Raw genomic sequence first — 26,376 nt, forward strand, 5'->3', positions numbered from 1 at the left:
GGGGGGACCCCGAAAGGTCCCTACTGGGTGACCTCGCCATCATGCTTATTTTGTTGCTGTTGCCCCTCGGCGCCCACCTTGCGTCACATGTCCGGGACACCCCAATGCTGGAGTCACCTCAAAACGCCCCTCCTTGAACCTGGCACGCCGTCACGGGCAGCGCAAACCCGGAAGGAGAGAACGGGTGTCGTCTCTGTGCGTTGTCTTGCAGAGAGAAATAAAAAGAAATTGGAGAGCAGTGCACGCGTGTCCGGCTCAAAAACCCTGCTAATTCAGTGGGTGATAAGTACAGGGCCGCGGAAGAGCACTTAATCGCCACCCCCCCGGTAGGACCATCACGGCCACACCGGCGCTGCTATTCCCGAGGGGTGGGTACCCGTGGCGGCTGCGTACGCAGAGGGATATTCGCGGAGACGATTAATAAAAATAGAGCCCTCGATCCCTCGAGCTGGCCGGACACTGACCGGGGAGGGGGGGGTTGACGTCACGCCTCTGCGGATCCGCGCCGGCTGTTTTTTTTTGGTTCAAGGTTTTGGCCTGAGCAGTCCGAGAGCTGTTTGCAGTACGTAACCTGTTTTTTACTGGTACTCGGGTTCCTGGGTACACACACGGCAAAAGTGGACACACACACACAGTGTTTCAAATCTAAAAAATGGGAATCCCGCCCAGAATCCTGAAAAAGTCCGAAGGTAAACGAGTTCCCGTTTAGCACCGGCCGGAAGTCCTCTCTACTTTTTTTTTTTAAAAAACAAAAATCCTCAGGCTATAAAAAGAAACTCCTATTTTAAGCGACGAGTCGTGTCTGGGAATGGGACCCCCCTGGCGCGAGAAGGAAGTGGGGGCGCTGGCGTGGCGGCCCGGCTCGAGCCGTGAAGTAGGTTGAACGAGGTTATGTAATCACGTCCGCTCCCGAGGAAAGGGAGAAAATGATTTTGTCCTCGGAGATCCAGCACGCTGTCCCGTTCATAATATTTTCGGAAAGGACCAAAGACCCCGTGTCTCTGTGTTACGGCAGAAACTGTCCCCCTCGGGGCCCGAAACACCTCGGAGCTCAACGCCGTCGGCCGAGGAGGGTCGTGGCGGAAGCTGTATTTTTGGAGGGCGCTCTGTGTGCTTGTGAATGATGACTGACATTGTCATCCATGTAATCTCACGGACAGTCACCCCCGATCGGAAAGTGTTTGCATGCCAAGTTCATACCTGGCTAGGATGTTTACGGATTGTGAGAGTGTTTTATTGTGAGATGTTGCTTTTGGAAATAAAGTATATTTTGATCGAAAAAAAATGTATTCTCTTGCTCTGTCCGCTCGACGTCCTGTCCCTCTCTGAGACACAGCTTTATGGGACTGGCGAATCCAGGTGCTCCCAAAGCAATACGAATTGGCAGGATTTTGACAACAGGATCGTTAATGTTTTATATTCTTTGTTAATAGCACTGTTTGATAGGCTGACCCTGTTCCCCAGGCTGGGACAGGGGATCTGTTGGGTTTCCTCCCCCAGTAGGATTGGGAGCTGTTCTGATTCTGGCAGGAGTGGGGATTCTGGGATTAGATTTATTTTAGGGAAGAATGTTTGACTAATTCCAGAGTGTTTTCTCACAGTGCAGCAGAAAGTGCACCTCTGTCTCTGACAGTGGGAGCACAGCCTGTCCTCTCTGGGCAGGCGTGTCTGTCTGTGTCCAGTTTCTATGTGCAGACTGTAGTCACTGAGCCTGTCCGCTCTCGACAGTCTGGTCTGTCTGGCTGACTAACAAACCGCTCTCACTCTGTACTGCTGGTACACGCTGTGCCCGACGCTGTGAAGAACCGCATGCCTTTTTTTCACACGCAGGAACACGCACAGGCCACCGCACAGACGCAGTAACAACTGTGCGACATTTACAGTTCTGCGCAGCACCTGTAACTGCGGCATTAATCTTGTAATGATCCTAACAAGACGAGAGCTAACACTTCCAGGATTTTTCGGAGGAAAAAAAAAACAGAAAAATAATGAGCTTTTCGAGCTTTTCCTATTGGCTGCCGCGCTCGACCAATGAGGGGCTGGCAGCCGGGTGTGCACGTGCGTTATGTGTACACTGAACTGGGCGGTCCCTCTGGCGACAGCGGCCAATCAGCGGGCCGGGCCGGCCCTGGGGGGGTTATGCAATCGAGGGAAAGACGCCGGGCGCGAGGCGAGGAGCCCAGCTTTAGAACATGAACGTTTCCGCCTCCCAGAGGCTGGTTTGCGCGTGTTCGAGCCGGGGGTAGACTGAGGCATTAGCAAAGCAGGGATAATAACGTCCACCAGTGTCTGCGACCCACGCACCGCGTCTGTATCCTTGCATCTCGGCTTGCTCCTGGTACGGAAATGTCTTCTTTTTTTATTCGTTATATGAGCATCGTCATTTGCGTGTGATCTAATCCCCGCAATAAGTGCTCTTTGGAATACATCGCACTTCAGAAATGCCGGGGGTGATCTATTCTTGCTGCGACGGGTTCGTAGCATCGTCTGTGCTTTTCCGCTGCCCCTTGACCCTGCTGTGCGTGTCCCTGGCTGTCCGTCTGTCCCGCCTTCCCTCTGCGACGTGCTGCAAGTGTTCAGAGGTGTCGCACGGTTAAAAACGTGGAGTTAGAGCCCATCGGAAAATGTAGTTCTGTCTTTTGCGTTTTTGTGCGGCTCTGCGCATAGACTTGTCGCTGGCACTCTTATTGTCCTCGGTAGCAGTTTCAACAGGCTGCCTTGAGACACATGTTGCAGTGAGACCGAAGCCCGTTGCTCGGGCGCAGTGGGCGTGTTTGTAACTGACTTGATTGTGTAGTGGTTGCACTTTTTCCGTGTAGCGGCCAGTGTTTTATGTAGAACTCTAGATTCTGTTAATACTTTGTTGCGAATCTTGATCATACTGCCACAGAAATGCAAAATCTAAAAGACGTTCGGGTGGGGCGCTGTGTCAGGTTGCGACGACGGTGAAGGAACAGATACAGGTGTATTCCGCGCTGAAAAGAGAAGACGAGAGACACAACCTTCCAGCTGTGCTCTCTTCACACCTGTGGAGCTGCGACACATGAAGGAAAACGTTGTCTCTCTTCTTTTCCCTTCACTATGGAATGAACCTTTCATCATCTCGTTGCAAAATGTAAAATATCGCTTCATGACATGACTGTCTGATCCACTCCAGGTTTTACGGTACGCCCTGTCAGGCTCCCACTGCATCGCAGGTTAATCCACTACAGATTTTACGAGCTGCAGAGCTCTTGTGAAAATGATACTAATGCAGCAGAAAACGACTCTAGAGCCATACCAGCCCCTTTTAATAGTGTGTTCCGTCTACACAGATGTGTTGCCACAAACATTAAAACCTGGAGTGCATCAGACAGCTGTGGAGTGGGAGTCAGACTGACAGCACTGCAAATCCCAAAGTGGATCAGGCTGCAGTGGAGTGGAGTTTTTCAGCTTTGATTGGATTCTTAAGGTACTTTGAGGTGGCAGGGATGTGTGTAGTATTCTTCCACCATAAGTGAGTCGAAGTGTGTGGATGAAAAACATGACCCGCATTTGCCCCCGAGAAAGACTCTTGGGCCCATTTGTAAAACAGTCTGTTGCTCTGGAACTGCATGGCCGCATGATCCCAGGCTCAACCGGGAAATCAGCTTAAACGCGAAACAGCCTGGTGGTTCAGCTTGTTCCATACTCCCACCACCCTTTGTGTAAAGGAGTGCCTCTCCCCTTCCCCCGTTCCCGGTCGTATATGTGCTTCCTCTTCCTCTGCAACCACTGGGATGACTGGTCTTGCGGGATTTTAAATAGTCCTGAGTTTCCACCAGTCGAGACAAAAGAGACAAGGTTCCTTCTAGATGTCTGCCGGAATAAGCTGATTGATCCTAACTGTTGGGTGGTCCAAATGAACTCCTCTCCTTTGTAACCTTTCTGTGTTTTTTTTTAATGTGTTTCCTTTCCTTGGGCTCGCATGGAGACACTTGGGAGCACTGTTTTTTTGGGTGTGCTTTGAAGGAATGCTCAAGACTGCCATCCTCTGGCTGACTGAGCTCGCGCCGCGGGGTGGATGGTTTTAACTGGTCTGGTCTGTGTCTGCCGCAGAAGGAAGGCACTTCCAAACAGACTTCAGCGAATGTCTCGTTTCCAAAAGGAAAATAAAGAAAGAAGCTCTCTCATTTTCGTTATATCTGGCCCTCGTTAACTAACCGGATTAGTGGAGACGAGCAGGATAAATGGAACAGTGGGTTATAAATACCCATACTTGCAGCGTAATGGTCAGATCCTGATTATCTCGGTACAAAATAGTCTGTTCAAAAATAGTGATGGCGATGGCCACACCCCAGAGGGTACAGGACAGCATTAGGCACAGCCCCCTTTGTGAGCAGACCAGATCTCACTGCTCCACCCTGCAGCTTTTCTTGAACCGGGGTGTCAGTGGAGAACAAACTCTCATTTGTGGTGACGACCGAGGGAGCCCCCATTTCTCTCATGGGCCGGGCACTGGAGGCCTTGGAATGGGGTGCCTTGCTCAAGGGGAATGATCCCCACACAGGATGAATCCCAGCCCCCCATACTGGAATCCAGCGTCCTGGCAGCCAATCCCGAACTTTGCCGTGTGCGGATTTTCCCCAAAGGGAGCCAGCTTGGGAAGTGTGCGGCGGAATGGCCAGCCAGTGTCCGGTCTGGTCCGTCTGTCTCGTGGCTCTGTCACAAGGTCCATTCAACGTCTGGACCTTGACTCTGGAATATATGGAGAATTGAGTTGTGGGGTCGTCCCAGGACAGTTACGAATTATGAGGGACGTGTTCTGCCCAGAGGGCGGCAGAGATGTGTAGTGGTGTGCGCCCCAAACTCCCCCCACCCCAGATAACAGGCAGGTTGCAGTTGGGTGGAAGGGGGGCGCACCACTGAACCCTGCTGCCCTCTGGGCATAACATGTCCCTCATAATTCGTAACTGTCCTGGGACGACCCCACACCTCCATTCTCCGTACATTTAGGGAGAAAGTGACAACAGGTGTGTCAAGGGAGCAGAGCCTGCGAGATGAAGAGCGAGACATGGAGACACCGGCACCCGGAGGGAGAGGGAGACAGCGACACAGACGGGGAGAGGCGGACACGGAGACGGACAGGGATTTAGAGGGACACGCAGAGGGAGTGGGGAGAGTCAGTCTGGACACTGCTGTCTTCTGTCTCTCTCCCAGTCTCTGGCTTTGAAGTGAAAAGGTCGTGTGTATTTGAAGTTGGCTGTTTATGGGAGCTTGGTTTGTTGCCTTAGGGAGGTTGTGTGCATGTGGGGGGAGGGGGCAGTATTTTTAGGTACAGTTTTGTGTTGGGGGGGCAATAGAGGGATCCCCATCGTTTGACTCATGGCTGCAGTCAAACCACAATGTAATGTACACAGACCCACTGCATAAGCACTCGACATGGACACACACACACACACAAGCTCAGCTCGTTAGCAGAGAGCCAGAGTGCTGCACATGGCCGAGCGGGTGCTGAGAGGGTTTGTGGGGGTGTCAGGGCTGTGCAGAAGACAGACGTTCCCTGTAAGCGCGTTTCTTAAATGATGCGTTTCAGTTTGAAGCGGTTTCTGATTTTAAAACCTGTGCAGCGGATTTTGGACTGTCCTCCAGCTGGACAGGGTGCATCTCAGTCCTGCCTCGTGTCCAATCGGCTCTTATTATGCCTGGTGACATCCTTTTGAAACTGGACCGGGATGAGAGATGCTGGCCGTGTTATTGTGAGGCAGTATAAAATCGTAACCTGTTTTGGGTGGTGCCCACCAGCCGAAGTGACTTTCAGGAAACTCTTGAGGAATCTCGGAGTTCAAGCATATGACCAGAACTCCTGCTTCCTGCAGGGAATGAGGTGGAGGTGTCGCACACACAGGCGATCTAAGTAAGAACCACATGTGCTTAAACAGCTCTCTCACAGTTTTGTATTTTTTTTTGTCTTTTTCAGGAGGATTCCCTCAGTCGGGAATCTTGTAGGTCCCCCCTCTGGAGAAAGATCGGATCTACTCAGAACAAATTCCAGAATTAGGGGAACAAAGACCTTGAAAAAGGAAGATAAAGAGGCCTGAAAAAAGAGAGGATCCATATTTTGATCAATTCCTCTGCCCATTCTGCAGAGTTCTGCACCCTCCAGCTCTCTGTCTCTTTCTCACTCCATCTGGCATTGCGATCCGCTGCCAGATTGAAGGTTTTCAGTTTCCCAGAGACAGCCGAGTTTTTGTTGCTCTAGTGTCAAGTTTCGCAAGTATTTTAAGTTTCTCCAGATCCATTTTCATATTTATCAATTTAAAATTCAAACTCTGCAATGGTTCACTCCGGTGGACAAGACTGCCCCACCTAGTGTGGAAGCAGAGGTACTGCCACCCTTTGATTTATTCATCGCTATTCTTAGTATTATTATGAGTGATGACAATTCTGACTCCGCCCCCAGCCATGCTGATGATGTGCACGGGGTGGGTGTGTCCGGGGAGGGGGCGGGGCCCAGGGCGGGCTCTCCTGGCTTGAGTGGCGGCTCAGAGACCAACAGCCGGAGCAACAGCAGCAGCCCACTTGGAGGTGGGGGAGGAGCCAACAGCCCTGGGGGCGGTCCCGGGGGGCGGGGCTCAAGAGCCCCTAGGATCCAGGGAAAGGGGCCCCCGCAGGGCCCCCAGGGCTCCTCAGATGATATGGACGCCCACAGCAATGGGAACTCCAGTGGGAACGACTCTGCTGTGCTGGAGAATGAGTCGCAGGGGAGGCAATCCACCAGGAGCTCTCAGAGTAGCTCCAGCCACAACTGCAAGGACTCTGGCGTGTTACTGGAGACCACAGAGAGCAATAAGAGGTGAGGGGCATGAAGGAAGGGGGAACAGAAAGAGAGGAGGGGTGTTCGGATGGAGAGCTGAAGGAATTGGGAAAGAGAGGGGGTGGGGTGGTGAGGGAGAGGAATCTGAGTCTGTCTCCTAATCTTAATTCTCCATCCTGTCTGTCTACAGCTCCAACTCCCAGAGCCCCTCGCCTCCCAGCAGCTCCATCGCGTACAGCCTGCTGAGCGCCAGCTCCGAGCAGGACCACCCCTCCACCAGTGGCTGCAGGTAACGCGGCGCCCCCTGTTGAGTCCTGCTGGCACTGCAGCACAGACATACACATGACCAGTATCCCGCAGGAGTCGGTGTAGGCTCTTTGCTTTTTCAGTGAATGGATCTTACTAGCATAAGTGACTTGAGGTTGTGGAAAAAAATCATATTTTTTGCATTTCTTTAGCAACTTTGCATCCCAAAGATCTCAGAGTTCTTTACATATAGCAGGGGGCCCATTTCACCCCCCACTGCAGTGCTGCCCCCACCTGACCAAGACACAGCAGCCCCACTGCACAGTGGATCAGGGAGAGGAGAGAGAAACCGCTGCGCCAGATGAAAGAGCCCAGACTGTGCAGCCCAGAGTGAAACTTAACCAGATCAGCAGGGTTAATACTCTCTTAGGAACAGTGCCCTGGGATCATTAATGAGCAAGGAGGACCTTTAATGTCTCATCCGAAGGGTGACAGTTCCTACAGTGTAGTGTCTCTGGTCACTATCCAAGTGCACTAGTATTGAATTGCGCTCTGGAATGAAGAGCGCCTCCTACTGGTCCACCAGCTGCACATGCAGCGCCCCTGCTTTGGTTCTTGCTGTATTAATGAGTGAGAAATGCATCGGCACCCTCTCCTGCTTGGTGCGTGCTGGGGCTTGCAGGCCCCGACCTCCCTGACCTCTTCTGTCCCCGCAGCTCGGACCAGTCCGCGCGGGTGAAGACCCAGAAGGAGCTGATGACGGCCCTGAAGGAGCTGAAGATCCGCGTGCCGGCGGAGCGGCGGGGGAAGGGGCGCTCCAGCACGCTGGCCGCGCTGCAGTACGCCCTCACCTGCGTCAAGCAAGTCCGAGGTCAGTGCCTGCGGGGCAGGGGAGCGGGCGCGGGCGGGCGTTCAGACTCACGGGCTGGGCTGGGTGGCGCCTGCAACTGCACGGGACGAGCGAGTGCAAACTAAACGCACGTGCACGCTCACTCGTCGCCACAGGCCACAGTTGGTTTTTAATTATCTCATGAGGCGCAAAGAATACTGCGTGCATTTGCACAAACCGCGCACCTTCGCGCTGTGCTGGCATGCACACGTGGAGCGAACGGCTGTGTTCGTGCGTCAGTGCAAGCAGTGGAATGCGTGTAAACGGGTGCGTGCTCGCGAGAGGTTTCTGTCAGGCTCAGGCTTGTGTCTCTCTCCAGCCAACCAGGAGTACTACCACCAGTGGACAGTGGACGAGGGTCAGAACTGCAGCCTGGACCTGTCAACCTACACCATCGAGGAGCTGGAGAACATCACCTCCGAGTACACCCTCAAGAACACTGTAAGTACTCCCTTGTCTTCCTCCCTGCCACGCCGCCATTCCGGCTCTCCCTCCATCCTGTCTGTCCTTCCCAACAGTGCTCCTCTTGCGTCTGGATTAACCTCTGTCTCCCTGTCTCCCTCTCTCCGCGCCCCTCAGGACACATTCTCGGTGGCCGTGTCCTTCATCACGGGGAAGGTGGTGTACGTCTCCCCCCAGGCGGCCTGTATCCTGCGCTGCAAACCTGAGCGCCTGCAGGGGGCGCTTTTCTCCAAGCTGCTGGCCCCCCAGGATGTCAGCGTGTTCTACAGCAACACCGTGCCCTGCCGCCTGCCCGCCTGGTCTGCCTGTAATGGCACAGGTGAGCTCTGCATACCTGACTATTGTAGGCACTGCTGTCTCTCTTCTCTCACACTCCCCCTGAATTCACCAGCACACACACACACTGTCACACCTGACTGGACTGTAGACACTGCTAGAGCCACTGCTGTCCCTCTCCTCTCACACTCCCCCTGAATTCACCAGCACACACACACACACTGTCACACCTGACTGGACTGTAGACACTGCTAGAGCCACTGCTGTCCCTCTCCTCTCACACTCCCCCTGAATTCACCAGCACACACACACACTGTCACACCTGACTGTACTGTAGACACTGCTAGAGCCACTGCTGTCCCTCTCCTCTCACACTCCCCCTGAATTCACCAGCACACACACACACACTGTCACACCTGACTGGACTGTAGACACTGCTAGAGCCACTGCTGTCCCTCTCCTCTCACACTCCCCCTGAATTCACCAGCACACACACACACACAGTCACACCTGACTGGACTGTAGACACTGCTAGAGCCACTGCTGTCCCTCTCCTCTCACACTCCCCCTGAACTCACACACACACTGTTCCTGACCTTCGTGTCCCATGTCTTTTTAGCTACCTCACCCCTGGATTGCACCCAGGAGAAATCCATGTTCTGTCGTCTCAGGTAAGAAACCACAACCGGTTGATCTGTGTGCCGGAACGCAGGAAAATGGCATCAAATGTGACCAAAGGCTGCAAGAACAGCTGAGGTTTGAGCAGCACAGCCAGCGGCAGAGGGAAAGGAAGAAAGGAAGTGAGGGCAGAGAGGGGGGTGGAGGGCGAGAGAGTTGAAGTGATTTACTGGAGGCCTCACCGCAGGATTCTGGGAATCTCCCAGCAGTCCGTACACGCGGCGCTCACCAGCCCTAATGAGCTCAATTACAGGGTAGCGAACGCCGTGTGCTGGTAGCGCTGCCAGGTTCCTGTTTTCTCCTTCCCCGCCTCTTTTTCTTCAAGCCTCAACAGTCCATGCTCTCCTATACAGCTTTTTCACAAGTTTTTTTTTTCCTCACTCTCTTCCATCTGGCTGTTCCACACTTCCCCCTCCCCCTCCTTCTGTGCCACGTCTCTCTCCTTCACTAAATCTGGCCCTGCATCACAGTCTCGATCCCGAGTTGTAGCGCCGGGCTTCTCCCTTCTGCTCCGTCTGCTGTCCGTTTCCCTCCTGACGCCTCAGCCACCTAATCGGCCCTTGAGATGATCCGTTGGTATTTTATTTTATTAATTGGCCATGGCATCGTAGTATTCTCTCAGCTGTTTTGAAATTGCGTTTTGCTAGATCTCTAAAGGACTCGATTCATCTTTTAGCACCAGCAGACGCAGGCTTTCCCCGGTCACAGAATGTCCCGTCTCGTGTTGATCAGTCCTCTAGTCTTTAGTGTTGGCCTGGGGGTCTGCAGTCCCCTGTGCTGGTGTAGTGTAAGGGTCTGTATTGTGTGCTGTTGGTAACGCTGCATGTGCCGGTGGTTAACGATAAGCTTTGCTGTCTCCCGTGGAGTGGGGGCCGGGAGAGGGAGGGAGAGCTGCGGTACTACCCCTTCCGACTGACGCCCTACCAGCTGACCCTGCGCGACAGCGACCAAGCCGAGCCCCAGCCCTGCTGCCTGCTCATCGCAGAGCGGGTCCATTCTGGATACGAGGGTATGAGTCCCCGTCTGCCTGCCTGTGTGCTCTGTGCCCACACGCATTTTCACACACGCACTCTCTCTCTCAGTGCAGTGTTAATGGACTGTAGTGTCCAGTGTGTCTGTATTAACCCCTCTCTCAGTGCAGTGTTAATGGACTGTAGTGTCCAGTGTGTCTGCATTAACCCCTCTCTCTCAGTGTAGTGTTAATCTACTGTAGTGTCCAGTGTGTCTGTATTAACCCCTCTCTCTCAGTGCAGTGTTAATGGACTGTAGTGTCCAGTGTGTCTGTATTAACCCCTCTCTCTCAGTGTAGTGTTAATCTACTGTAGTGTCCAGTGTGTCTGTATTAACCCCTCTCTCTCAGTGCAGTGTTAATGGACTGTAGTGTCCAGTGTGTCTGTATTAACCCCTCTCTCTCAGTGTAGTGTTAATCTACTGTAGTGTCCAGTGTGTCTGTATTAACCCCTCTCTCTCCCCCTCAGCTCCCCGCATTCCCCCAGACAAGCGAATCTTCACCACGAGCCACACCCCCAGCTGTCTCTTTCAGGAGGTGGATGAGCGGTATGTTTGTTCTGCCATGTGACCGTAGTAACTTTGTACGACTGTGGTCGTGTATCATTGCATGATGGTGTGCTGTGTGCTGTGTAAGTTTGTGTAATGGTGGTTGCCTATTATTTTTCAGTGCGGTGCCATTGTTGGGGTACCTTCCTCAGGACCTAGTGGGGACCCCAGTTCTGCTGTACCTGCACCCCGAGGATCGGCCAGCCATGGTGGCTGTTCATAAGAAGAGTGAGTTTCCTCCTGCCCCCGCCCCCTCTTCCTCTCCCTGCCTTTGTCAGGTCAGCACTGACCATCCGCCTGGTCAGACTCTCCCACTGTCCACCACACAGGTCAGCGCTGACACCTCAGTCCAGTTAGACTCTCTCTCTCTGCAGCACACAGGTCAGCGCTGACCTCTCAGTCTGGTTGGAGTTTCCCTCTGTCCACCACACCACCACAGGTCAGCGCTGACCCCTCAGTCTGGTCGGAGTCTCCCTCTGTCCACCACACCACCACAGGTCAGCGCTGGCCCCTCAGTCAGACCCTCTCCCTCTTGCAGTCCTGCAGTTGGCCGGCCAGCCCCTGGACCACTCCGCCATGCGGGTGTGTGCGCGCAGCGGGGAGTACCTGACCATCGACACCAGCTGGTCCAGCTTCATCAACCCCTGGAGCCGCAAGGTGGCCTTCATCATCGGCCGGCACAAAGTCCGCACGTGAGTGTTCCGCTGCTACCCTTGCAGGCCGTGCCCCATGTGGGTGCCAGGCTGTGTGTCAGTGAGAGACACCCCAATCCTGCAGTAGGAACCCCCTCTGCTTTCAGATGGTGGGGGGCTCACAGTCTGTCAGTGAGAAAGACCCCACTCTTCCAGTAGGGACCCCTCTCCTGTCAGGTGCTGGGGAGGCTCACAGTGTGTCAGTGAGAGGCACCCCACTCCTCCTGTAGGGACCCCCTCTGAGAAGGAGCAAGGAAACACCAGGGCAAGAAGGGAGGGAGAGTCTTGACCTCTGTGCCTGTTCCCCCTGTACCCCAGGAGCCCCCTGAACGAGGACGTGTTCACACCGCCCCTCAACGGGGAGGTGCGGTCGCTGGTCCCCGAGATCCACGAGCTGAGCAGCCGGATCCACCGGCTCCTCCTGCAGGTGAGTCTGAGTCTGGGGCCTCGGTGTGGGGCGGGGGGTCAGCGGGGGGTCCCACAGGCCTGAGTGAGTCTGGGGCCTCGATGTGGGGCGGGGGGTCAGGGGGGTGTCCCACAGGCTAGGGAATACCCCTTTCTTGAAACCTTATCCTGGTCAATTCATGTAGTCATCTTGGTTTTCCACTGGTGTCCACTCGGATGGCCCTTCTCGGCTTTTTTCCCAGGGTTTTGTCCTGTCTTGGTGTAGTCGCCCTCTGGACGTCTTGAGGAATTGATTACTGATGGGTTGAATTTGCTGATCAAACCCTCTCTCCCTCCCCAGCCTGTGCACGCCACCGGCTCTCTGGGCTACTGCAGTGTGGGCAGTAACGGCTCCCATGAGCACTACCTCAGCATCGCCTCGTCCAGCGACAGCAACGGGGCGCCCGCCGACGAGACACTGCTGCACAAGCCGGTAAGCCAGCGTGGGCTGATAGCGGCCCAGAAATTGCCCAGCGAGTGTGGCGCCATCTGGCTCAGTCTTCCCTGTGTTACAGTGGACTGTTCCCATGCAGCAGCTGTGTCAGTGAGTTTGTTGTGCATTATTCCAGCCTGTCGCAGGACAGGTTGCTGAGAAAGCCTAGACTGGAGCGCTCGGCTCCGTATTGCCAATCTGGGACTCACCTCCTTTTCTCTGCCTGTCTCCAGATGACGTTCCAGCAGATCTGTAAGGACGTGCACATGGTGAAGAACCACGGCCAGCAGGTCTTCATCGAGTCGCGCAGTAAACCGCTGCCCCAGAAACACGCCAGCGCAGGTAAATCCCACGCTGCCTTGCTACTATGTTCGCTGCTATGTTCGATGCACATAGTCCGGCACATGCTTGGCATGTTCTGTTGTAACAAAGAGAACTCGGACAGAAACAACTAGGGTTAAAGGGTCATAATTAACCCTAATCCACTTTAGGATGGGAAGACCAGTAGGTGGCGGTCTTCCCCACCCGGCATGTTCCTGTGTTTCCGTCTCTCAGTCTCTCCTCCCCTTGGCCCCGCCCAGGTCCGGTGCTGCCGATGGCTAGCAGCGCGGGAGTGAGGCCAGCTGGGGAGGTGGCCAAGGAGGCAGCCTCTGCCCAGCGTTCCTCGGCTCCAGAGGAGGCAGTGAAGAAGGATTCGCCGTCCCCGTACTCCTACCAGCAGATCAACTGTCTGGACAGTATTATCCGGTGAGCACCAGGGGGGTGAGGGCTGCACGAGTGCTACGCTCCCAGTGGGACTCTTGCTTTCCTGTGCTTGTTTCCCAGCTGCCCACCACCCCCTGTAGACAGCAGTCACATTTCTCTGAGTCTTTTCTAGATCTCAGTTTAATCTGAGTGGACAGAATCTCCATTCACCCCCTCTGTTTGGTTACCAGCAGCTTGTTTACAGGCAAGACGAAGAGCCCTAACTGAGGCACTAAAAGAAAGAACCACACGGACTCTTGTGTAAAATGTCTTCTGCTGGCTCCATATATCTGTGGCATTTGCACACCACTCTCATCTCCTTTTGGCATTGTCAAACCATGAATTTAAACCATACAGTTTTACTCTGAACTGTGAGGCGACACTGGTGCGAGAATGGTCTTCAGGCAGGTGAGCACAGTGATAGTTTAAAACTAGTTTAAAAATCAGGACTGGAGCAGGTGTGCCCAGTGAGTGTTAGTTGAAAGCTAGCAGGGTCTGCAGGCGGGTGTGCACAGTGAGTGTTTAAAGCTAGCAGGGTCTCCGGTCAGGCTTGCACAGTGAGTGTTTAAAGCTAGCAGGGTCTCCGGTCAGGTGTGCACAGTGAGTGTTTAAAGCTAGCAGGGTCTCCGGTCAGGTGTGCACAGTGAGTGTTTAAAGCTAGCAGTGTCTCTGGCCAGGTGTGCACAGTGAGTGTTTAAAGCTAGCAGAGTCTCCGGCCAGGTGTGCACAGTGAGTGTTTAAAGCTAGCAGGGTCTCCGGCCAGGTGTGCACAGTGAGTGTTTAAAGCTAGCAGGGTCTCCGGCCAGGTGTGCACATTGCTGACCGCTCCTCCCTGCATTGTCACTTCCTCAGGTACCTGGAGAGCTGCAACATTCCCAACACAGTGAAGAGGAAGTGTGGCTCCTCCTCCTGCACCGCATCATCCACCTCCGACGACGACAAGCAGAAGCCTGGAGAGGAGGCCTCAGACATGAATAAAGGTACCTTTATCTGTTGAGGGAGGATTCTGGCTTAGAGCCATTCAGTCATAATCCCATTGAAGGTAGCTTCACACCACTGGCTCCTCGGCAAAGCACAGACACCAAATACCTGAACCCTGCAGTTCCGGGGCAGTGTCGTACTGGTGCGTGACGAGTCCTAGTTGTCTTCTCCTGGACACTGGGCATGCTTGACTACACCCCTCTGTCCAGTCTGACTCTCCCTTTGTCCACCACACAGGTCAGCTCCGACTCATCATTCCAGTTAGACTCTTCCTCCATCCACCACACAGCTCAGGGCCGATCTCTCAGTCAGCTGGTGTTATAAACCTTATGATGAGCTTCACTGAAGAGTATAAAGGCCTTTAAAAGCACAGATTTCAAAACACTTCTGAAAGCAGGAGCTGGGTATAATATTTTATTTCAGATAGCTTACAGTACAGCCTCACACTGCCTCCACATTGAACACATTTGTACTGCCCTCTGCACATCGGTAGACACACTGGGACACAGAGCTGAGCACACCTGGTACTGCACCCAGCGTAAACGTACTGTGCCTACTGGGTTAGTGATGCATATTTATTTTTTAATCGGTACTCCTTATTTTTCACCTATAAGTCTTTTGAGTTTACTTGAAGGTGCGTTCATCCCGTTCATAAAGGCTTATAGCATCCAAAAATGTGTCTGGGGCTAAGGTGTTAAGTGTTGGGAAACCACCCCAAATCCTTTTCCTCTGCGGTTTGAGCCACTTCGGGTTTTACAAGTGCTTGGGCTCCATAATGGTCAATAGCAGGTGATGGCAACTTCTAGCTTGGCACTGTGCTTCAAGGGAGTTTGCACAGACAAGCAGATGGAGCTGCAGTAGTGGGAAATCAGAGTTGCTGTTCTGCTCTACCAGGATAATTGATTTGTTTGCGGGCCACAAAAAACGGAAATGGATCGCACTGCTGTGCATGGGAGGGGTCTGATCTTGCTGTGCGTCATGTTCTAGGGGCGACGGTGTCTCTGGGGCCTGTAGGGGGGCCGAAGGGGGGACCTCAGGGGCCCGCTCACCCCCTCACGCCCCTGGCGCTGCACAGCAAGGCAGAGAGCGTGGTCTCCATCACCAGCCAGTGCAGCTTCAGCAGCACCATTGTCCACGTGGGCGACAAGAAACCCCCCGAGTCAGGTACCTGCAGGCTGGCTGGCAGGCTAGCTGGCACTCTGTCCTTCTGTCGGTCTCTCGTTGCCAAGCCTGCCTGAGACTGTCAGTATGTGGCTGTTTGCTGTGTTTCTCTGAACCTGTCTTTAATATTAATAATAATAATATTAATAATATTAATAATAATTTGCAGCACTATTTTAAGTAATATCTCATATATATAATATGATATAATCTAATATAATATACTATATCTAATATAGTTTCTATCCACCATCTGTTCATCAGTTTCTATTTCATTTGGTTTGTGGTAGTGGTCCAGTCTTTTTCTGGTGGATATCCGCCTTCCTCAGGCACTTTGAAGTAATGTTCTCTTCCCCTTTGTTCTCCAAGACATTGTGATGATGGAAGAGGCCCCTCCCACCCCAGCCCCGCCCCCTCCCTTGGCCGCGCCTGTGGCCCCGCCCCCGGATAAGGACCCGAAGGACCCCTGGCGGCGGGTGGGGCTGACCAAGGAGGTCCTGTCTGTGCACACGCAGAAGGAGGAGCAGGCGTTCCTCAACCGGTTCCGCGACCTCAGCCAGCTGCGGGTCTTCGAGCCACCAACCCAAGCCGAGCGCCGGCACAGCGGGGTGCCCCACACGCGAGGTAGGGTACCAGGAGAGGAGGTGGCGCACGGTGGGCACCAGGTTCACGCTGAGGAATCGAGAAGGGTAGCTGGGAAGGAATCGAGTGAATTTGTTGGTGTACAGCAGTGTTGGACAGCAGACGTTAGTGGGATTTGGTAGTCAGAACTGAACATAGTGGAATTGTAGTCAGAACTGCTGTGTCGAGTGAGATAATATGTGATAATACGCTAACCTCAGAAGCAGGTGGCTCTAGGAGGGTGCGGAAGTGTGCATTAGGGTTGTCTAATTGTTTGTGCAGCTGGGTTTGTGGATGTGGTCTTGACAGTGTGTGCCTGTGAGCGAACGCACCTGATTGTCTCCTGCAGGGTCAGCATTCCCTCTCCCTCTGGAAGGAAGTCCAGCTCCTCCACCCTCTCTCTGTCTTTGCCTCACTCTCCCTCCCCAGCTGTATCTGTCTGTCAGCATGGTTCCCCACTCCTAATCGCCCTCTGCTGCACTGTGCTCACGCGCGGCCTGTCGTGTACACCTCTCCTGTGAGCACATCCCAATTAATCTCTGCATCTGACCATCTGCACCCTTGACTCACGAGGCAAACGCTTAACCTTTTCTCAGTGCAAGGCCTGGTGGAGTCTGCCTAGTTACGAAGATGCACTGACATGTCTTCCCACTTCCAGTCTCTGTCTCTCCCGCTATCCCTCTCTTTCTCTTCTGCCCTGTTTTCGCTCCACGCCTGCGCAGTGTTTGTGCTGTGTATGTGCTGTGCACTGACCTACACGTCTCATCTCTCTCGCCCGTCCCAGGGGTGCGCAGTTCCAGGGACTACCCAGCAGGGGGCAGCAGTGGGCGGCGGGGCACCGGACGGGGGAGCAGGTCGAAGGCCAAGAGACTGAAGCACCAGGAGCCGTCCGAGCACGGCAGCTCTGTCGGGATCGGGGGGGTCTTCCCAGCATCCAGCAGGGCCACGACCACCCTGTCCCCCCCGCACCTGCCTCTGGGACCCCCGACTTCGTCCTCGTCCTGGCCCACTTCCATCGGCTCCCAGGCCAGCCTGCCCCCCCTTCCCTACCACCCTGGCGTCCTGCCTGCCTACCCCCTCTCGGTCTACCCGCCCACTCCCAGGCCCCCACAAGGCCCCCCTGACCCCCAAAGCCTTCCCCCTGGCTTTCCCGGTGCCCAGCCCACTGGCCTCCGCTATTCCCCTCCCCAGAACCCCGCCCCCATGCCTGCCCCACCCCCTCTGGTCACCCCCATGGTGGCATTTGTGCTGCCCAACTACATGTTCCCCCAGCTCAACGCCCCGGTCCTCCCTCAGCCCTTCTTCAACCCCACCTCCATCTTCCCCTTCCCAGCTGCCTCCGCCCCCACAGCCCTCCTGCCCCAGAACCTGGGGCCGCCCCCCCAGCTGCAGGCCACCACCCCCTCACAGGAACCCCTGCGGGCCCCCTCTCGCTCCAGCACCCCACAGTCCTCCAGCCCCCCCCTCCCCGACCGCGAGGGCTCCCAGACACCCCTCTTCCAGTCCCGTTGCTCCTCTCCACTCAACTTACTTCAGCTAGAAGAGTCTTGCAGTAACCGACAGGAAGTGACTTCATTGGCCGTGGCCGCCGCCCAGGCCCAGCAGACCACACCCACAGGGGGGGTGGCTACACAGGAGTGGGCGGAGCCGCAGGGAGGGAGTGGAGGTTTGGCCTCACCCACTCAGCTCAGCACATCGGGGGACAGAAAAGACAATGAAAACGTCAGTGCTCTCCTATTTTTTTCATTAATACAATATTGTATCGCAGTCTGTGACATCATTATTCATGTTAAATAATATTCATAGTATAACTTAAAATACGTCAACTGTGGCTCTCTGCGCTGAGAGAGGATCTTTTTTCTGGATTAAAATGTACTAATTTTTCCTCCATCTTCTCCCAATATTCCAGGTTGAGGCCATTGAGTCATCCAATCAGGATGCCATGTCAACTTCCAGTGACCTGCTGGATCTGCTTCTGCAGGAGGATTCCCGATCAGGCACTGGCTCGGCCGCCTCTGGCTCAGGGTCCTCGGGCTCTGGGTCCCACGGCTGCAGCACATCAGGCAGTGGGACCAGTGAGTGTTGGGCTGTCCACTCCGCTGCCGGTCTAAATTAAATCATGGAACAAGTAATAGGTTTATTCCATGCTGAAAAAAAGAAGAAAGAGAACACAACGTTTCGGCCGTGGAGCCTTCTTCAGGTGTCCACACCTGAAGAAGGCTCCACGGCCGAAACGTTGTGTTCTCTTTCTTCTTTTTTTCAGCATGGAATAAACCTATTGCTTGTTCCTTTGCAGCCTACGCATGCTGACGCAGCTACCCACCTAAATTAAATCATGCCTGTACTGCCTGTGTTCAAACTACACCAGTTATTGTAGGGACTTCCTATTACATTTCTGGTAGATGGTTTATTCACAGGTAAGACAAGTTTTATTGTGCTTTGCACTGTAAGTTAACTGCGTGCTATGGACTAACCTTGGAGTTTCACACTATACACTCTGGGTTTTCTAGGAGCTTGTTATGCATTTTTAAAAGACATACACTTTATTTTTTTGCTAATTACATTGGCCATAAAGTCAGCAACAAAAGAAACTGTGATATTACCAGTCCTACGATTTGTAATTATAAACGACAACAATACACCTACTGGCCAAAGAATTAGGAACCTGCACCAAATGAAATGCTGGGGCTCAAGTGAGCAGGATGTGAGTGTGTGTACAGGTTTTGAAATTATTGCGGCACCAATCCCATCGCGTCCTCCTCTAGTGGGATGACCCTGAGGTGGGGTGATGGTCGAGCTTGAAGTCCCACCAGGTCATGCTGCTCGGGCTCAACCACACACCTTCATCCTAATGCTCTGGACAGTGGGTGCTCTCCTAGCAGCAGTCAGGCGAGAGATGACAGTGTAGCGGATCAGTAGATTCAGAAGCTGATCTGGTAAATCAAGTAATTTCGTAGTAGTGTACTGTTGGTCTGAAATCATAATACTCCTCAGCCCTCAAGGACCAGGGTTCTCTTAGTAGTACAGATTACTTGCCTGATACATTCCAGGTGTTGACAATCTGTACAAACAGGTGACCTGTAAGACTAACTGGATGGGGGTTCCCCACGACCAGGGCCGGAGCCCCCCCTGATTTAGGGTGACCTATAAGACTAACTGGACAGGATCTCCCCAGGACCAGAGCTGGAGACCCCAGCTGCACCATCACCCCCAAGCCCCACAGCAGCGGTGCAGGTAGTGAATAGTAGCAGTGATTAAATTCCTCCCCCCGACTCCCCGACACAGGAAGCAGTCAGAGCAGCCACACCAGCAAGTACTTCGGCAGCGTGGACTCCTCGGAGAATGACCTGGCGGGCAAGAAGCAGGCGGGGCTGGCGGCGGAGAGCGAGCAGTTCATCAAGTACGTCCTGCAGGACCCCATCTGGCTGCTGATGGCCAACACCGACGAGAAGGTCATGATGACCTACCAGCTGGCCACCCGGTGAGAGAGCGACAGACGCAGACGTTGCCTTGACCGCTCGTGTCCCCGCCGGTTCGCCTCCCTGCTTGGCCCCCCCTCTCTCTCCGCGGTTTCGAAGCTGCAGAGCGGACGGCGAACAGCTGGTGTCCGTTTGAGCTCATTTTCTTCAAAGTACTTTTCTGGTCACTCCACTCAGAGCGGTTTACTGGTAACGGGGATCCCCTCCACCACCACCAGTATGCAGCCCCTGGGAGATACACCAGCTCTCAGTGGGGAGGAGAACAGAGTGATGAAGCCAGTTCAGAGATGGGTTATTAGGAGGCCATAGTTGGTAAAATCCAGGGGGAAATTTGGCCAGGATGCCGGGGTAACACCCCTACTCTTTTCGAGAAACACCCTGGGATTGTTAATGACCACAGAGAGTCAGGACCTCAGTTTTACATCTAAATGACAGCACCTTTTTACAGTGTAGTGTCACTGTCACTATACTGGGGCATTAGGACCCACACAGACCGCAGGGTGAGCGCCCCCTACTGGTCCCACTAGGACTTCTTCCAGCAGCAGCCTTAGCTTTCTCAGGAGTCTCCCATCCAGGTACTGGCCCGGCTCACACCTGCTGAGCTTCAGAGGGGCAGCCAGCTGGGAGCTGCAGGGTGATATGCCTGCTGGCTGCAGTACATGTGAGGCCTCAGGTCCTCTGTGGACTGACTGCCTGTCCTAATTCAGTCACTGTGGAGTGGGGCAATTCTCTCACTGTGGAGGGACCACGGTGTGACTGCGTGCTTCTGCATGCTCCTTACAGGTTCGGAGTTGATCCCCAGTGTCCGAACTGGACAAAATCTGGTGGTTGACCGCCAGTCAGTGCCTTGGCTATGTCAAGTGCTAATGGCCATTTCTGGGTGATTTCTGGGGGGTGTGGAGGATGGTGCAGGAGCAGGAGGAGTGCGGTGCACCTGCACACCTGGGGAGGGGCCCCTTGCCCGTCTGACGCCCCCCCTGTGCCCGTGTCTGTGGCAGGGACCCGGAGACCGTGCTGCGGGAGGACCGGGAGGCCCTGCGCGCCATGCAGAAGCAACAGCCGCGCTTCAGCGAGGAGCAGAAGAGGGAGCTGAGCGAGGTGCACCCTTGGATCAGGACCGGCCGGCTGCCCAGGGCCATCAACATCCCGGTGAGCCCGAGCCGCGATCGGAGCAGAGGCCTGCTGCGCGCGCTGCAGTCTGCACCCCTCGGGCCCTCAAAATGTGCTCTCGCACCCCTGATCACGAATCGTCAGAGTAGCTCAGATCTTTAGGCCTCAGATATATCATCACTGTAGAATGAGAGAGAGGGAATTATGCATTCATTTCAGTTTCTCAGTGAACGTATGAATACACGCTTACACGCCTCTTTTTTTCAGTTTACCTTAAAATAGCCCGGTTGATTAAAACCAAGTGGCTGCGCTGAATTAGTCTTCGATGATTTACCTTCCGAAGGAATCTGGCCTGTCTCGCACCCCCCCCTGGGGGGAGGGAGGGTATGCACCCCTGGTTGCCCGTAAGGCAACAGCAGCCCAGGCTCAACACTTCCTGTAACTGCACGGCATGAAACGGGGTTCTGCCCCATCTCCGCCCGGAGGGTTTCACCCTGGTCTCACCCCGATTGCTCTGCCTCTGTGCCCCCTCTCTCAGCCTCGGGGGTGTGCCCTGCGCCCCGATATTCATCCGCCTCCTTCTCTCGCAGGCATGTGTGGGGTGCGGCTCGTCCCCTCCGTGCCCGGGCCTGGCGCCGCCCTTCGACGTGGAGCTGCACGAGATGGAGCTCAGCGGCGTGCCGGGGTCGCCCGAGGATCCCGCCGGCAAGACGCTCTCTGCCCCCGAGACGGCCATGGAGGAGGAGGCAGGACCCGCCCCCGCCCCCCACGCCAATGACCAGGAGATGGCCTCGGAGGAACAGGAAGTGACATCGCAGGGAGGCAAGGCAGCGAGCACAGCGGTGACAGACATGACGCCATGACACCATGGCACTACCGCGCTGAGACAGGACCGGGGGCCGGTGGTGGCTCTGTCCTGTCCGTTCTGAGGTCTTGCAGCTAGGCCACACCAGCAAGTCACTTCATCTGGCAGGACGTTTAATTGATTCATCAATGAATTAATTGGCTCCATCTTCACTTGCACCGGCGTGGCAGACTCTCAGTGCCAGCGGTGTGCCAGTCCCTCAGAAAGCTGGGGGGTCAGAGTGCCCATTGGGCACACATGATCAGCGTGTCCTCCGTCTGTCGGTCCCTCCTTGCTGGGATACAAGTCACGCAAGTTTTTCATTTATGACTCAAATAAAGGTTGTTGTGTATATATGTACTATATATATTTGTATAAAATCCAACAACAAAAAAAAACTTTTTAGCCAAAAAAAAAGATCATTCTGAACACAGAAACGCTATTTTTGAGTAACAAAAGAAAATAATAAAAAAAGTCCTTTTTTTTTTTACTTTTTAGCTTATTTTTGTCATCTTTACTTGGTGTTCTTTATGCTTGGTTTCTGCCTGAGGATGGGAGGACTTTCTATTTAAATGGATGCAGTAACGATAATTTCTGTAAAAAACGGGCTTCGCTTCCGGAGGCTTGTGTTAAAACCTTTGATCAGATTCGTTCTCTGTGATGTCACACGGCTGTGTGTGTAATTACCTGTGTTCTCTTCATGTTTTTCCTTTTCAAAGCAGTTCTATGATTGTCTAGATCTGCGCACCAAAGGAAGAGTTTGCACTGTGCTTTTTGTAGGAGGGCACTCCTGTGGAATTAACCTCCTGGGGCCAGGAGCTGGGCTCATTTAATTTTAGCAAGTCTGTGGACAACATTATTTGTTTGTTGGCCTGTCTGGGGAGCCACATAATGAGCAGGGGAACGTTCTCGAAGCCGAAACGGAGTCATAGGTGAGCACTGTCACCTCGGAGGGCTTTGGCCTGTCCTACTGACGTCCACCAGAGGGCGCTCACGTCCCTGGCCAGATCGGGATCGCTCAGGGAAGTCGGCGGTTCGTACCTCTGTCCCCTGAAGGGGGCGTTGGGGTCTTAACTTAGTGTTTTCAGTTCGGATGGAAAATCCGTTAACTGCTGCGAACTGCCCACTCGGAGGGACCAAACAAAATGACTCCGCTTCTTGCCGGTTGAGGGCTGCTGTGTGGCTCTCTGGGATCTTGGGGTGGGATTGTGACGGCCTCAATCTGAGTGTCCGAGGACAGCCCAAACTGCAGGGGGTGGGGGTGGGGGGTTATGGGGTTTAAATTTCAGCAAGCAGTGACCCCCTCCAGGGGTCCATAGAATCATTCCGACGCCTTGCGGTGGCTGAAATTGAAATAGCCCCCCGACCCCTTGTGGGTGGGTAACCCCTGCGTGCCCCAGACAGAATCGCAGTGGTGCCCGATGGCCGACGCCAGACTGGTACCGGTTTTCAGCACGGCGGACAGTTTGCCTGGAGCTGTGATCTGACCCCGTTTCCGTGTGGTGTCGGCCCGGCAGGACTGTCGCCGGCACCGCGGATCGGCACCACTGACCCCGGCCCCCCCCCGGCCCCGCTCTCCGCGTTCCGAAGCAAGAATGTCATAATTCCCAGCTTCTTTATTCTTTTTAAAGAAAATGCTTTTATTTTTTTTCCTTTGGGGAAAAATACAGAAGAAAAAAACCCACATCGATGGTGAATGTGCTAAATATGGGTTGCTTCGCTGTCCCAGCAGGGCTCCTTGTCTCAGGTGCGGGTGGGAGGGACCCCCACCCAGTGGTGTCGAGGGGGCCCGAGCCCAACCAGAACCTTGGCCCGATTTAGAAAGCCAATACTGGGCGGCGCCACTCTGGGGATGCGTGTTGCAGGGCTGTGCACGGTGTTTAAAACTGAACAGTTAGCATGTCTTTACACAGGGGGTGGCGGGTGTGTGGAACAAGCTCTCCTGCCTTGTCTTTGAATCTTATACCCATTTTTTTGGTCAATAACCGGCTGGATGAGATCAATCGGATCAATTGGCTGCTAACTATAGAATGGGCCGGATGAGCTCAAAGGCAGCAGGCTCTCAAAGCACCCCCACAACTTCACTGTGTAAACTCAGTGTCCCAGGCTGGGCTTCGGTTAATGTGCTGATGAAGTTAACTTCTGGGGCCTGACTCCAGGCAATCCGGTTGCGTGGTTCAGACTTACGGATCACCGTCTCCTTTGCGAGTTTTTTTAGAGCTCGGAGCATGCTGGGTGACATTCGCTAGCCCCAAGCGTGACCCCAGGACCCAGACGAAGGAGCCCTGCTTTTGGTGACACCGGTCAGCGAAATGGCTTCCAGAATGTGCTTGAAACCTTTAGACAATCTCTCAGCTCTGCAGGTCACAGTGCTCGAAATGTTTGTAGGAAAGTCTGGAATTCTGTTTGGATTAACCTCACAGTATTTCCAAATTGTATTTTTTTATTTTAAAAAAATTGTTCTTCAGGCCTGCAAGGCCGATTTAATTGCAAATGTAAAAATAATAATACAACCTTTTGGTGGTTTTTATTTTTGTACTTAAAGTTGTCTTGTGTTTTAGCACTTACACTAAACTTTGAGTGTGATTTCTGTGTCAGACACGCAGTCTGAGGAGTACATGGCACGTTCCCATGGTAACGGCATTGACTCTCGAAGAGTGAATTGTGATGTCACAGGTGGGTGGACACCACAGGGACCTTTTCAGTGGCTGAACACGCATGGATGCACCCCATAATATTCTGGATACCGAATTTTGATTGGCTGAGGCCGATTCTCATCGGCTGCAGTGGGAACTTTCCATTAATTTTCTCCGATGACGGAATTGAGTTTTCACTGACTGTGATGTGACGGGAAGGTACAACATTGTGGCGTGTGCAGAATTCCCACTGGCTGAGCTGCAGGTTTGGTTGTCGGCGAATTTTCATTGGCCGAGATGAACATGGAGACAAAAATGTTGGCAATGCAAGGCTTCTCCAAGGCGCCTTCATGGAACCCCAAGGCTGGTGTGGGGTGGACTGTGGAACTGACTTGTTCACTGTACTTCTCAACAAGCAGGCAAGCACCGCGCACACCTGCTGCTGTCCTATGAATAGACGGGGCTTTGTGACATGTTCGCCTCCCGGAGCACTCAAAATTCACGTTTCCAAAACTATGGTACTGAAACAGAGTGGAAGGGATGGCCAGCTGTGGACAGTGGGGTGGGGATCGAACATGTGGACAGTGGATCTTTTGCAGGCCATGCATGTAGACATAATTTTCAATGTATCACCTGTGTGGGCTGTGTGAATATGTCTTGACAGGGGTTTTGCAGCTGTCAGTGGACAGCCTTGTTCCTGCTTAAACTCTCTTGATCAACAGGTTCTGGAAAGCCCGTGTGTGCATTGCCAGTGTTTACAGTACACGTGGACAGAGTTGGACCATGTTGTTGGACAGTGTTTTTGGAAGACCTGTTGAAGCTTTTGACCATGTTTTATAGACAGTTGAGGACAGCCCACGTGCACACTGTTGATTGTGAGTGAGTGCGCAGTGTTTTCAATGATGGTGTGTGAGAACAGTGTTTCCTGACTCTGTGCCTGTGTGTGGACAGGGTGCGTGTGAGGACGGTGTTTCCTGACTCTGTGCCTGTGTGTGGACAGTGTTTTCCGACTCTGTGCCTGTGTGTGGACAGGGTGTCTGTGTGTGGACAGCGTTTTCTGATTCTGTGTCTGTTGTGTGGACAGGGTGTGTGGAGCGTGTCGGCGGTCCTTCAGCCTGTATTGAAGAGTCTCCTAATCTCTGAGCACCTCCCTGTGGTTCTCCCCTCTCTGTAACCCATTCTGTCTCAGTGATTCTTTGATGTGATGTATTGTTTCATTGCATCAGTGTCTGAGAATTATACCGATTCCTTTTTTTTAAATAAAGTCAATTGACATACAGGTAATTCTGTTTGCACATGTTCAGTTCCGTTCTTGCAGTTTCCAGGATGATTTCTGATCAACAGAAATGGTTGCCAAACTATTTGTGAAGTCTTTTTAGATTTTCTGTGTATTAGTGAGTGAGTGAATCTGTTGATCTGCCTGTGTGGGATGCTGTTTCTGTTTAATCTGGCTGTTTATAGTTCAGTACTTGGCTCAGGCCAGAAGTACTACAGTCCTGTAGAACACCTGGGGTTTGAGCTTAACGCACTTCCCAAGTTATTGCTGGGCTCTTGGCACTGTAAGTAACCAGTTAACGAGTCCTCCCTTAAATCCTTCATGTGATTTTTTTAATGTAATTTGAAAACTTGCTCCCAGGGGTTCTGTCTGTCCTTAGAGTGCCGGAGGTGTATCTAATTTCCTTTCCAAGGCGGTGTCCCCAGACACCTTTAATGAAGAGCAGGAGATGTGCTCGAATGTCAGGACCATAACACCAAAGAAAGATTTATACCTCTGGCAGAGACGTTTTTTTCATGCAATTCAGCTTCTCGTCTCTGGTGGGTTAAACCTAAAACGCTGTAGATTTCTGCGGGGCTGGAAGACACAGAGTCCTTTATGGGGACGGGGACCCCAGACTCCGGAAGGGGTGCAGTTCCAGGCACTGTGCCCTGCAGGACAGACTCCCAAGGGGTTTCCCAGTGCACTGTCTGATTGAGAAACGAGAGAGAGCCGGTAAGCAGGAAGGAGCCCCAGGCGAAACCAGAGACCCCACAGCTATCATCCCTGTCCTGCCACCAGATTGGTTACAGCTCTTGTTACACCAGGAGATTCCTGGTTCAACCGCCCCCAGGCGAGCCCCCTCCCACCACCTCTACGCACGTCCGTGTGTCCCTCCCTGCGCTCCCGGTCCGTGCGTGTGAGACATCAGGCCCGTCTGAGGCCACCCCCCTTCCCTCCCCTGGGTTCCCCAGGCTCAGCAGACGGAGATCAGGACCCGCAGGCTGGCCGGCCCGGGCGCTGATAGCGGCTCGGGGGGGGGGCAGGGGGCAGGGCTGGCCTAGCTCAGCCTGGCCCGACCTTTCCTAGCTGA

The 26,376-nt window shown here is 53.6% G+C and overlaps 1 protein-coding gene across 3 annotated transcripts in view; it reads left to right on the forward strand.

The window, feature by feature from the left end:
• Nucleotides 1-25,312, forward strand: part of per1b (period circadian clock 1b) — a 29,216-nt gene extending 3,904 nt beyond the window's left edge. Inside the window, exons 1-23 of one of the 3 annotated variants that reach the window (XM_006627377.3) lie at nucleotides 1,962-2,338; nucleotides 5,939-6,814; nucleotides 6,966-7,064; nucleotides 7,738-7,892; nucleotides 8,230-8,351; nucleotides 8,490-8,691; nucleotides 9,268-9,319; nucleotides 10,193-10,335; nucleotides 10,805-10,883; nucleotides 11,005-11,111; nucleotides 11,422-11,575; nucleotides 11,894-12,002; nucleotides 12,321-12,452; nucleotides 12,686-12,794; nucleotides 13,034-13,199; nucleotides 14,049-14,176; nucleotides 15,165-15,341; nucleotides 15,708-15,962; nucleotides 16,744-17,681; nucleotides 17,869-18,034; nucleotides 19,245-19,440; nucleotides 20,437-20,587; nucleotides 21,139-25,312. In XM_006627377.3, the coding sequence (XP_006627440.2) occupies nucleotides 6,390-6,814; nucleotides 6,966-7,064; nucleotides 7,738-7,892; nucleotides 8,230-8,351; nucleotides 8,490-8,691; nucleotides 9,268-9,319; nucleotides 10,193-10,335; nucleotides 10,805-10,883; nucleotides 11,005-11,111; nucleotides 11,422-11,575; nucleotides 11,894-12,002; nucleotides 12,321-12,452; nucleotides 12,686-12,794; nucleotides 13,034-13,199; nucleotides 14,049-14,176; nucleotides 15,165-15,341; nucleotides 15,708-15,962; nucleotides 16,744-17,681; nucleotides 17,869-18,034; nucleotides 19,245-19,440; nucleotides 20,437-20,587; nucleotides 21,139-21,411 (4,338 nt within the window). In that variant the 5' untranslated portion in view covers nucleotides 1,962-2,338; nucleotides 5,939-6,389 and the 3' untranslated portion in view covers nucleotides 21,412-25,312. The other 2 variants (XM_069186667.1, XM_069186668.1) reach the window with 2 other exon arrangements.
• The last annotated feature ends 1,064 nt before the right edge of the window (nucleotides 25,313-26,376 follow it).

This window comes from Lepisosteus oculatus, chromosome 3 (genome assembly GCF_040954835.1).
Source record: "Lepisosteus oculatus isolate fLepOcu1 chromosome 3, fLepOcu1.hap2, whole genome shotgun sequence".
NCBI classification, from domain to species: domain Eukaryota; kingdom Metazoa; phylum Chordata; class Actinopteri; order Semionotiformes; family Lepisosteidae; genus Lepisosteus; species Lepisosteus oculatus.